The sequence below is a fragment of the Micromesistius poutassou genome (assembly GCF_964030765.1).
Source record: "Micromesistius poutassou genome assembly, chromosome: 5".
Taxonomy (NCBI): Eukaryota; Metazoa; Chordata; class Actinopteri; order Gadiformes; family Gadidae; genus Micromesistius; species Micromesistius poutassou.
Window position 1 is genome coordinate 6648892 of NC_140275.1, and position 11951 is coordinate 6660842.

At 43.5% G+C, this 11951-nt stretch overlaps 1 protein-coding gene and 1 pseudogene across 2 annotated transcripts; one reads left to right on the forward strand and one right to left on the reverse strand.

Moving 5' to 3' along the window:
• The first annotated feature begins 458 nt into the window (after positions 1-458).
• Positions 459-3635, forward strand: LOC311343999 (derlin-3-like; annotated as a pseudogene). The gene is made up of 7 exons: positions 459-569; positions 1244-1389; positions 1471-1547; positions 1905-1998; positions 2813-3008; positions 3280-3370; positions 3587-3635. The product of its transcript is annotated as a derlin-3-like (transcript).
• A 740-nt stretch (positions 3636-4375) lies between these two features.
• LOC311343478 (SWI/SNF-related matrix-associated actin-dependent regulator of chromatin subfamily B member 1) lies at positions 4376-11111 on the reverse strand. Its single transcript, XM_084468341.1, has 9 exons — positions 10986-11111; positions 10532-10643; positions 10291-10420; positions 9795-9932; positions 9366-9493; positions 8435-8601; positions 7721-7911; positions 5060-5191; positions 4376-4724 (listed from the first exon to the last, which is right to left on the reverse strand). Exons 1-9 carry the CDS (start codon positions 11067-11069, stop codon positions 4685-4687), a joined length of 1122 nt encoding a protein of 373 aa, XP_084324467.1. The 5' UTR covers positions 11070-11111; the 3' UTR covers positions 4376-4684.
• Between the last annotated feature and the right edge of the window lie 840 nt (positions 11112-11951).

Sequence of the window (11951 nt, forward strand, 5' to 3'; positions counted from 1 at the left end):
TCATAATGCGTTTTTGGCCAGGCCTATCTCTATTGGTCAATTGTGAGTGTATTGATTTTCGCAATCGAGTGATGGAAGTGGTTTTGGAGGCGTTTGATTGGTCATTGCGAGGAGAGGCGTATCGATCCGAAAAACGCTGATGCCGTTTAGAACAGTATTTTAAACTGTTGATTTGCTACCAGCCATCATGGACGTTTTATGAGAAGTAAATGGATTGCATTTATACAGCACTTCTCTAACCATTAACCACTCAAAGCTCTTTACAATATTGCCAAACATTCACCCACGCATCCACGCAGAGTGACGACCAGCTCATCAGGAGCAGTCAGGGTGGGGGTCTTGCTCTGGGACACCTCGACACTAGGAGGAGCCGAGGATCGAACCAGCAACCTTCAGGCTACCAGCCGACCTGCTCTACCTCCTGAGCCACATGCCGCCCCTAGAAGAAACCATCATGGATGTTTAATAAGAGCCATGCCATGGCCCTGAGCCCCGTCCGCCTCTACCTCCAGACCCCCGCGGTGACCAGGGTCTACGTGACCGCCTGCGTCCTGACGACAGCGGCCGTGGTAAGCACCCCATACCGAGGACAGGTGATGTAGGGGATCATGAGTATGTGCTGTGCTTAATAGTAGGCCTCATGTCGATTAACTGTGTTTTCTGATGAAGGCTTCTTATTAAGGGTGAACAACAGGTGTCCATAGAGATGAAGTTGAGTTTTAAAGTCTGTTAAGTCTGTTGTCTGTTATTGTCGCGTAGGCTATTAAACGTTCGTATCATGAGAGATACGTTTTTTTTTTTAGTAGTAGCCTAATTATGAATCTGAATCAGAATCCGAATTACTTTCATTACATCTTATTGTACGAGTACAAAAGAGTAAAATTATTAGGCTGGGTTCCTCAACAGCCACATAGCAGCAACAATACAAGATCAAGTAAATAAAGATAGTACAAATAAAATACAAATAAAATACAAATAAAAATATGTAAAAATAAGTAGCCGCATAGATCACAATATAATAATAATAATAATAATAATAATAATAATAATAATAATAAATAAAATAAAGTTAAAAAATAAAATAAATAAAGTAATAATGAGAGAAACTAAGACTGGTAGTAAATAATAATAAGTAATGAGGTGTGGTAAAGTGTAGTGTAAAGTGGTAGTGTACCAGCCAGGGTTATGAGCCATGTAGGCTATTATTGATGGCGGTATTGTGGGTGTTTGGTTTGTGTTGCAGCAACTTGGTCTGGTCACTCCTCTCCAGCTCTCCTTCAACCCCCAGCTGGTGTTCAGGAAGTGGCAGGTATACAGGAACACAGAACACCCTGGTGGATCAGCCTCCGTCTGGACTGTTCCTCCTCTCACTCTCTCTCTCTCTCTCTCTCTCTCTCTCTCTCTCTCTCTCTCTCTCTCTCTCTCTCTCTCTCTCTCTCTCTCTCTCTCTCTCTCTCTCTCTCTGTCTTTCAGATCTGGCGTCTGATAACAAACTTCTTGTTCTTCGGCTCTCTCGGCTTTGGCTTCTTGATCAACATCATCTTTCTGTATCTTTTTTCCCCTCTGTTGCTTACGACCTAATCAATGACAACAAAATGATTTAGGTACCGGGAGTACTCAATTTAGATGACATACTGTATATTGTAGACTGTGGTTCAATACAGGGGGCTTGTGGTTTCATATCTAAGGATATATGTTTCCATACAGGTCACTTGTGGTCCCACAAAAAAAAGTAAAGTTTGTGGTTCCATCAGTAAGCCTTGTGGTTCCATACGTATGGATTGTGGTTCCATCAGTAAGCCTTGTGGTTCCATAGCTAAGGATTGTGGTTCCATAACTAAGGCTACTGGTTCCATACAGGAACGGTTTGAAAGTGTTTGTGCGTTTCCTTGACGATCCCCCAGGTTCCGGTACTGCCGCCTGCTGGAGGCAGGCTGCTTCAGGCACCGGACGGCTGACTTTGTCTTCCTCTTTCTGTTCGGCGGAGTCCTGATGACCGTATCTTTTCGTAGTGACACCGCTGAAATGGAGCATGAAGTATTGTAACAGCCTTACAGCCAGCAGCTGGGAGTTGAGGGGAGCTGGGGGGGTTAGCTGTGATGTACTGTGATAGGGGTTGTTCTGACATAAAGCACCAGGGGGCCGTCTGGCGCAGCGAGCCCAGTAGATTTGGGGGTAGATTTGGGGGTAGATTTATGTGACGCAGGCCTGCGGAGGTCAATGCTGAGTTTAATGAGTGTGTTTGAAGCGGTCTCAGGTTTCATGTCGGTCGGTTGTGATTATCTGGTAATCAGACTCATGTAATGTAAGTCACATGTGTACAGGACAGTTTCTCTGGACCCTTTTGCCAACCAGTATTACATTGTATTATATTATGTATTACATGCAAATTACATTAATGGTTGATCTCCGATTAAAAAAAGTCTAAGTTTGTTTTGACACTGGGATTCATCCACCATACCCTAGGGAAGATACTCACTACCGGTCAGATTTTTATTTACTTGATTTTCCAAGGGAGTGTTTATTGTATCCTACCAGAGGTCAGGTGTGTTGGGTGTGGTGAGCCTTCAGAGGTCAGGTGTGTGTACTGTATTAACCTTGCAGGGGTCAGATGTGTCGGTGTACAGAGGTCAGGTGTGTTCAGTGTATTGTTATTAACCCTCCAGAGCTCAGGTACTGGGTATCTTTGGTGTATTGTATTAACCTTAAGAGGTCAGGTGTGTTTGATGTATAGATGTCAGGTGTGTTTGGTGTATTGTATTAACCTTCCAGAGCTCAGGTGTGTGTATTGTATTAACCCTCCAGATCTCAGGTACTGGGTGTGTTCACGGACCAGGTCTTTCTGGGCCAGTCTTTTCCCTCCATGCTGGTCTACGTGTGGAGCCGGCGGAACCCGCTCCTGAAGATCCACTTCCTGGGCTTCCTGTCCTTCCACGCCCGCTTCCTGCCCTGGGGGCTGGTGGCATTTTCTCTTATGCTCGGCAACTCAATTGTCGTTGATGTTCTCGGTACACAAGCTTTACCTCAATATTCCCAGCAGGTTTACTGGAATATTAGAAAGTTTAATCTGAATTTTTGAAGGAATCCTTGTGTGGTAAATCTTCAGAAACAAAGTTATGTGGTAGCAATTGTTTTGAGGTAAAGGATTTGTGGTAACGGTTTTTTGCTGTAATGGTTTTGTGGTAATGGTTTTGCGGTTTTAGGGAAACAGTTGGGTGTTTGTCCCCAGGGTTTGGGTGAAGGTCTTGTGTTAATGGTGTTGGTGTGTTGTGTCCCCAGGGATTATGGTGGGTCAAACATACTTCTATCTGGAGGATGTCCTACCTAACCAGCCAGGAGGATGGAAGCTCCTGCGGACGCCACATATCCTGTAAGTCCTCCATTCTGCTGGGTCCCAATGGTGTGGCCACGACACCCAGTTCGTAATATTCATACTGCAAATGCATGGGTTTTCATCACAATTATGTGCGGCGATAGTGACTTACATTTATTTATTTACATGCAAATCCAAGTAGTATTTTTGTTTTTCACTGTGGGGTTAAGAAATGTACCCTGAATAAGGGTGAGAGACTGTGGTTTCTTTCAGACGGTGTGTGTTGGATCACCAGGAGGGGGAGCCATTAATGCTGCGCTAGAGCTACACTAGAAGTACACAGCACTGGGCCCATGGACAGAGCGGGTCCACCCTCAAGTCCAGCCAGCTGCTCGTTCCTTCAGTTCCACACATTAACAGAACAGCCTGAACTAAGGCTCCTTGTGCTCTGATGTGACGGAAATAGACCGGCCAAATAACTGGTATCTTATGGAAGTACTCCAAGAAGCATTGGAGGAGAGCGTCCACCAAATAGCTTAGAATGATATAAATATTATCCATTATTTATTCATTTTATTATTTAATTGTGCACACATGGTGAAGCATGAAGATGAAACCTCTGCAAGTGGCATTTCATACCTAAAAACCATCAGAACATTTATGACTATCTTTATATCAGGAATAAAACATTTGACACAGTCAAGCGTGGCCCACTGGAACCCTGACTAAATGTTTTAAAGGACGAGGTCTGAACGGTTTCAGCGCAGCGCTGGAATCTGTGCCAGGTCGGCACTTTCCCTGCTGCCTTTGTGGAGATCACAGAATAGAAAGTGCTGAGAGTGACAACCACCTGTGACCCCATGACTGAAACCACCTGACCTCAAAGACCATCACATTCATTATCATTCAATCAACACATTCATACACCACATACTGCATGAATGTTTTCTGAAGTGACTACTGTAAGATTAAAGAACCATATTTCAAACAACAAACCTGGGCTGGATTCTTTGATATTTGACGAGATATGATATAGGATGTATAGATATAAACAGACAAACAGAGATTGTTTACTTTTATTTTGTAAGAATTATTAAATTGTACAAAAAGACAACTAAAACAACAGCATATATTATCTGTGATTGGGCGGTGCGGAGATGAGTGGTCAACAGTCATTGGCTGAGGGGCAGGGAGGGATGGCGCTGTCAACTAGCAGGGAATTTGAAAATTAAATAAAACACGCAGATCAACATGACAACCTGATTTGGGCCAGCGAGCAGAAGGAATGTCTCTCAGTGCTGCCAACGTTTGAAACCTGGTACCGTGCGCTAGCGGCGAGCTAGCCTGCACTGGCTCTGGGGGGAGGAGGGGCTACCAGGCGGGGGCAGTGTTGGCCAGCCGTCTCATTCGCCTGCAAAACAAAACAAACATCAGGTCACAATACTGACTTCAGAGGCTGTCATCTTTTCCTGCACTGCAGCATCTTCCAGAATTCCCACATTCTCCCAGAATTCCCATAGTTTCCCAGTCCCCCAGAAATACAATAATCTCCAAGACCCAGTCTGAATTTCAATATTCTCAATTACTAGATCATAGGGTTAGCAAACCCATTACCTCCCAGAACTCCCCGGAATTCCCGTAACCTCCCATAAAGCCCCCTCCCAGGTCTTCAGGAAGGAGAAGAGTCAAGCTGCTACTGTTAGCCTGTAGCTTGGAGGAGAGCCCTTCTCCCTAACAGCTCCTCACCTGGTGTTCCTGTCCTGGTCTCTGATCTTCTTCTCCATCTCGGCGTCGGTCAGAGTCTCCAGCAGGGGGCACCACTGGTCCGCCTCCCCTGTGTTCCTGATAGCGATCTCCACCGTGGGCAACGGGTTCTCACTGCACAGACACACAATCACACTGAATCACACCTTCACACAATCACACCTTCACTGAATCAGACCTTCACACAATCACACCTTCACTGAATCACACCTTCACACAATCACACCTTCACTGAATCACACCTTCACACAATCACACCTTCACACAATCACACCTTCATTGAGTCTGTCCTCCGTCAGTCTGTCCTCCGTCAGTCTGTCCTGTCAGTCTGTCCTCTATCAGTCTGTCCTCCAACAGACTGTCCTATATCAGTGTGTTCTTTAATACAGACTGCCCTCTATCAGTGTGTTCTTTAATACAGACTGTCCTATATCAGTGTGTTCTTTAATACAGACTGTCCTATATCAGTGTGTTCTTTAATACAGACTGTCCTATATCAGTGTGTTCTTTAATACAGACTGTCCTATATCAGTGTGTTCTTTAATAGACTGTCCTATATCAGTGTGTTCTTTAATAGACTGTCCTATATCAGTGTGTTCTTTAATACAGACTGTTCTATATCAGTGTGTTCTTTAATACAGACTGTCCTATATCAGTGTGTTCTTTAATACAGACTGTCCTATATCAGTGTGTTCTTTAATAGACTGTCCTATATCAGTGTGTTCTTTAATACAGACTGTCCTATATCAGTGTTCTTTAATAGACTGTCCTATATCAGTGTGTTCTTTAATACAGACTGTCCTATATCAGTGTGTTCTTTAATAGACTGTCCTATATCAGTGTGTTCTTTAATACAGACTGTCCTATATCAGTGTGTTCTTTAATACAGACTGTCCTATATCAGTGTGTTCTTTAATAGACTGTCCTATATCAGTGTGTTCTTTAATACAGACTGTCCTATATCAGTGTGTTCTTTAATAGACTGTCCTATATCAGTGTGTTCTTTAATAGACTGTCCTATATCAGTGTGTTCTTTAATACAGACTGTCCTATATCAGTGTGTTCTTTAATAGACTGTCCTATATCAGTGTGTTCTTTAATAGACTGTCCTATATCAGTGTGTTCTTTAATAGACTGTCCTATATCAGTGTGTTCTTTAATACAGACTGTCCTATATCAGTGTGTTCTTTAATAGACTGTCCTATATCAGTGTGTTCTTTAATAGACTGTCCTATATCAGTGTGTTCTTTAATACAGACTGTCCTATATCAGTGTGTTCTTTAATAGACTGTCCTATATCAGTGTGTTCTTTAATACAGACTGTCCTATATCAGTGTGTTCTTTAATAGACTGTCCTATATCAGTGTGTTCTTTAATAGACTGTCCTATATCAGTGTGTTCTTTAATACAGACTGTCCTATATCAGTGTGTTCTTTAATACAGACTGTCCTCTATCAGTGTGTTCTTTAATACAGACTGTCCTATATCAGTGTGTTCTTTAATACAGACTGTCCTATATCAGTGTGTTCTTTAATACAGACTGTCCTATATCAGTGTGTTCTTTAATAGACTGTCCTATATCAGTGTGTTCTTTAATAGACCGTCCTATATCAGTCTGTGCTTTATCACCACTAGAACTCCCTCAGAGTCTGCCTTCCTCACAGTCTGCTGCCAAGCAGTGAGACTGGACTAATGTGTGTTCATTTTCCTGCAGGTCATGAACTCATCAGAGCCACAATTGATCGGTTCCCAGGCGTTTAGAGAAGTAAACACCAGATGTTGAGGTTTAAGCATTCCAGCTCTGACCTCCAACACACAAAACTCTGGAGTGTGTGTGTGTGTGTGTGTGTGTGTGTGTGTGTGTGTGTGTGTGTGTGTGTCAAACAAAATAAATTAAAATGACTTTCTGACTGATACGCTTTTTCTTCCTGCGCAATTCTAAGCCATTTAAAACAATGCTCCATGGACCACACTGTTTCTAGTAATTGTACAGCATGTACATACTGTCCGCTGCGTAAGGAATAATTATTTGATTTATATCTATCATCAAGCTAACATGCATAGTGTTTCCACAACTAGACATGAGAATAAATGAGTACACCCAGTTAAATCTAAACACTGCATTTTGAAGTAGTTGCAATAGTTTCACTGCAATACTCCAACTGCTTTTCGGCAGTAAAAAGAGCAATGGAAACCAAAACTGTTTTTAAATGTTAGAGAAAACAGGTCGGAAATACTACACCGCCCCCTTGTGGACACGTTAACATGACAAGGAAGTATGATAGACTTTTGATCAATATCAATATAAAACATGTTCAATATATATCGATAAGAGACTGGACCACCGAATCTAGCAGCTGGGTTTGTTACACAAACACGGTTCCATACTTATTTACAATATTTGAGTGTTTTTCATTGTTGTCAATGTCAATATTGTTGTATTGACATTGGAGTATTTATCAATGAAGAACAGTGGAAGGTCATATTAAGTGTTAAACAGTGTTTAAATCCAGCATGGTAATTCCTAGTCTTTTTAGGTCATTAAAATGATCAATAGTTATCGATATTGATCAATATGATCAAGTTATATCGTGATATGTCTTTCAGCCATATCGCCCAGGCCTAAGCATATAGCGTGCATACCTAAAGGCGTAGGTCCTCTGGTGCCAGCTGAGCTGTCCCCTGATGCTGTAGGCGATGGTGGTGACAAACTCCCCCCCCAGGCCCAGCTCCGAGCACAGCTTCAGGGCAAACTTCTCCGGGGAGTTGTCCCTCTCAGACATGTCCCACTCAAACTGGTCCACCAGAGAAATGTTCCCCACGTGGATGTTGAGCTGGTTTGGGGGCACAGGGACAGTTCTTCATCACAGTCCGTCCTTCATCACAGCTACAGTGGTCAGTTATCACAGCTACAAGGCTTGGTCAATGCTACAGTTCTGTATAACAGTAGGTCTGTCCTATAATTTAAGTCGGTTATCACAGTTACAGCGTCCTCGATCACAGCTACAGTCTGCTCTTTAACACAGTTAGTAATTTATTCATAGCTACAATAGTTAATCACAGTTACTTTCTCACCTCCATCACGGCTGAAGCCTGTGCTTCATCACAGCTACAGTATGTTCTTCGTTAAATTTACAGTTTTTCATCTACCACAGCTACAGTATGTTCTTCATTACATTTACAGTTTGTAATTTATCACAGCTACAGTATGTTCGTCATCAGTGCTACAGTCTGTGCTTCATCACAGCTACAGGCTGTAGATCATCATTACAGCTATGGTCTGTGCTTCATCACAGCTGTATCAAAGCGTCAGTCTTTTGTCCCAGTAAGTCAGTCCTGATCTAGTGGTGGTCCCACCTTGATGATGACCCTCTGGTCGCTCTGCTCCTCCAGCAGGCTGTCCGTGGGGTAGGACTCCATCTGCTGGCGGATGGCCGAGGCGATGGCTGGGACAAAGGCCAGGGGATTGAGGTCCAGGTCGTCACACAGGATCTCTGCAAACATCTCTGGAGTCATCAGCTTCTCTGAAGGACAAACAACAGAGTTAGTGACTTAGCATTAGCAGGAGAGATGGTGTTATGGTGGTGGTGGTCTTTTACATTGAGGGCATTTAGCAGACACTTTTATCCAAAGCGACTTACAATAAGTACATTTGTCAGAAGAAGGAGAAACCATTTATCGCTGTTGATACAGTCAGGTTGTTCATAGAACAAAGTGCCAAGCACTAACAATGGCAAGGTAAAGGTGTTCTGGTGGTGACGGTGTTCTGGTGGTGACGGTGCTCTGGGGGTGACGGTGCTCTGGGGGTGACGGTGATCCAGCGGTCATGTTTTTATGGCGGTGGCAGTATTGTTGTGAGAATGTTTTTTATTGTGGTGATGGTGCTCTTGCGTCGATGGGGCTGCGGTGGTGTTTAGGCTTTGGTGGTGACGGTGTTATAGTGGTGGTGACAGTGTTTTAGTGATGGCGTGGTGGTGACGGTGTTATAGTGGTGGTGACGGTGTTATAGTGGTGGTGACAGTGTTTTAGTGATGGCGTGGTGGTGACGGTGTTATAGTGGTGGTGACGGTGTTATAGTGGTGGTGACAGTGTTTTAGTGATGGCGTGGTGGTGACGGTGTTATAGTGGTGGCAGTATTGTGGTGGTGACGGTGTTAATGTGGTGTTGTGCTGATGCTGATGTAATGATGGTGTTGTGGTGATGTTGTCGTTATGATGGTGCTGTGGTGATGCCTGGTGTTAATGTGGTGTTGTTGTGATGCTGGTGTTATCATTGTGTGGTGATTTACCGTTCATGTTCCAGGTGAAGGCATCTCTGAGTTTCTGGCCCTCGATCTCCATGTCCAGACGGATGGGAACCAGGACCTCGGCCTGGGTGGCGTTCTCATGGATCACCGCTGGGTCGTGGTCATCGAAGCTGGACCCCCACCGTGAGAGAAAGACGTTACTCATGACGGGATGGAAATCACAATATAGCCTCCCAAAGACAAAAAGAAACGGGCAGGAATCGAACCTGGGTCGCTGCTATCAGGACTAAGCCTTAAGGGTATGCGCTCTAACTGGTGAACCACCGGGGCGCCCCCTTCATTGGGTTTATTCAACAGGGTTCTACAATAAGGGTACCAGGGTAAGTGAGAAGTCACGTGGGGACAGTGAAACTCTCCACTCCCTTCACCGATTAAGCCAGCACAAAATCCCCTCCAGCGTTGGTGGAGTACCAGAGGGGGAAGGTCCTCTTCTTGTCGCGGCCCAGCCGGCTGCGGTTGATGGTGGTGGAGCAGGGGACGGCGTCCAGGTGGTGGGAGCTGTTGGGGAGGGTGGGGACCCACTGGCTGTTCCTCTTGCCCTTCTGCTCCCTAAAACACACATATTCAGTAGGGAAAGGAGGTGGAGTAGGTAGGTGGGTAGGTAGGTGGAGTACCAGAATAGATAGAGGAAGGACCATATTAGGTAGGTGGAGTACCAGTATACGTAGAGGAAGGACCATATTAGGTAGGTGGAGTACCAGAATAGGTAGAGGAAGGACCATATTAGGTAGGTGGAGTACCAGAATAGGTAGAGGAAGGACCATATTAGGTAGGTGGAGTACCAGAATAGGTAGAGGAAGGACCATATTAGGTAGGTGGAGTACCAGAATAGGTAAAAGAAGGACCATATTAGGTAGGTGGAGTATCAGAATAGGTAGAGGAAGGACCAAATTAGGTAGCGTCTTACCTAAGGTATGCCGGAGGTTCTGTGCTGATAGATATAGCTTTGTACTTCTCATCGTTTCCTTCAAAGATCTCTTCTACTTCCGACGCCTTCAACAGGGTGACGCTGGTGGCCAATGACGTGTAGCCGTGATCTAAGCAAAAAGAACACCAGAAAAAACAAACATTGACATGGACGGCCATTAGATGACAGCCAATGATGACGGGTGATGACAGCCATCACTGATGAAAGGTGTTTCACTGACCATGTGATGATTCAACTATCTTCTTCCGTTCCTCCACCGATGCTAGTTTCCTCCATAGGGACGGGTACCTCTTGTAGAGGGAACCCCGGAACATGCGGAGGTAGTTCCCCACCTACAAGAACAGATAAAACACAACTAGGACATTTTAATCACGTCCACCAATTGTTATACGAGAAGCTTAACTCATCACAGAGGTCGCTCAATGAGGCTGACGAATTGAGTCAATCTAATAGCAAGAATAATGGATACGTCCACATCATGCTTTAAATTCCAAACGGAGAGCATTGATAAGATCTCGAGGTTTAAACTCAAACGCAGAAACAATGAATGAGTCGCAGCCACCGTAGATGAGTTATTAGCTGGTGGGCTAGCGGACGCCACAGCCTCCGGTGCTAAAACCATATTCTCACAACAACATCAACCTTTTGATCATTGATATGTGTAAAACACGAACCTCTGACCCGATCATATAGAAATCTCCATCATCCTCGAGCTGAAATTTGACAGGTTTCTGTCCAAAGGTCTTGCTAAGCGCCATAGCGAAATTCAACAACAAAGCCTGGAGTTTGTGCGCATGCGCAGATTCAATTTTCGTGTCCCCTTGAGATGACGTTTGTCACATATATTTTATAAGCGTGACCTACATCAGCGATTTCTAACAATGGACCTATAAAGAAAGTTCCTAACCCCCTGTGCCCGGACCGGAGCCGTTAGTACCCGGCCTTTAAATATTGACAGAAAGGGCAAAATATAATGTATTACTATTATTTATATATATAACTTAAGCTATACAAGTCATGTTACTTCCTCCAACAAATAGAAAAGGGAAACATTTTGTGAATTGTTCTGAAAGTTTAGCCAAGTAATGGCCTAAGTCATATTTTCAAGTTGTTCAGATAACAGAAAAAACTGAACCATATATAAAGTATAACATACTCTATATATGGTTCAGTTTTTTCTGTGTGACGATATTCAATTCATACAATTAGCCTTTGTAGCCACCTAGTTCATAATATGCAACTAAACCATTGTAAATTAAGCACTGTAAATGCAATGTCTTTGTACTACTTTTGTGTTTATTGAAGTCTCAGGTTACTTTTCTTGTGTTTCTATTATAAAATTATCATTATTTTATGTTATTGCATTATTGAAGGGAGCCTGAGCATTTCATTGCTGTTGCTTTAATTGTTGTGAATACACATAAACCCTCTTGAAAAACAGCCACATCCTTTGTTTGAAAATGATGCATCTTAAAATGATGGCATTCAATTGTCTGATTATTTTTTATGAATATGCCGGTCCTTGGAACAAAAGGGTTGTGAACCCCTGTTCTCCACAGTACTCAGAGCTACAACTCTCAGACATTGAGCATAAGACTAAAGCAAATTACTTTGTTCTAAAAACATTTGTATTTTACATA

Bases quoted from the DNA above. Each gene is read 5' to 3' on its own strand.
- LOC311343478 (XM_084468341.1), bottom strand. From the start codon at position 11,069: ATGGCGCTTAGCAAGACCTTTGGACAGAAACCTGTCAAATTTCAGCTC. The intron at 9,933-10,290 runs GTAAGACGCTAC...TGTGTGTTTTAG, and splicing joins GAACCTCCGGCATACCTTAG to GGAGCAGAAGGGCAAGAGGA. The intron at 5,192-7,720 runs GTATGCACGCTA...GTGTCTGTGCAG, and splicing joins CAGAGGACCTACGCCTTTAG to TGAGAACCCGTTGCCCACGG.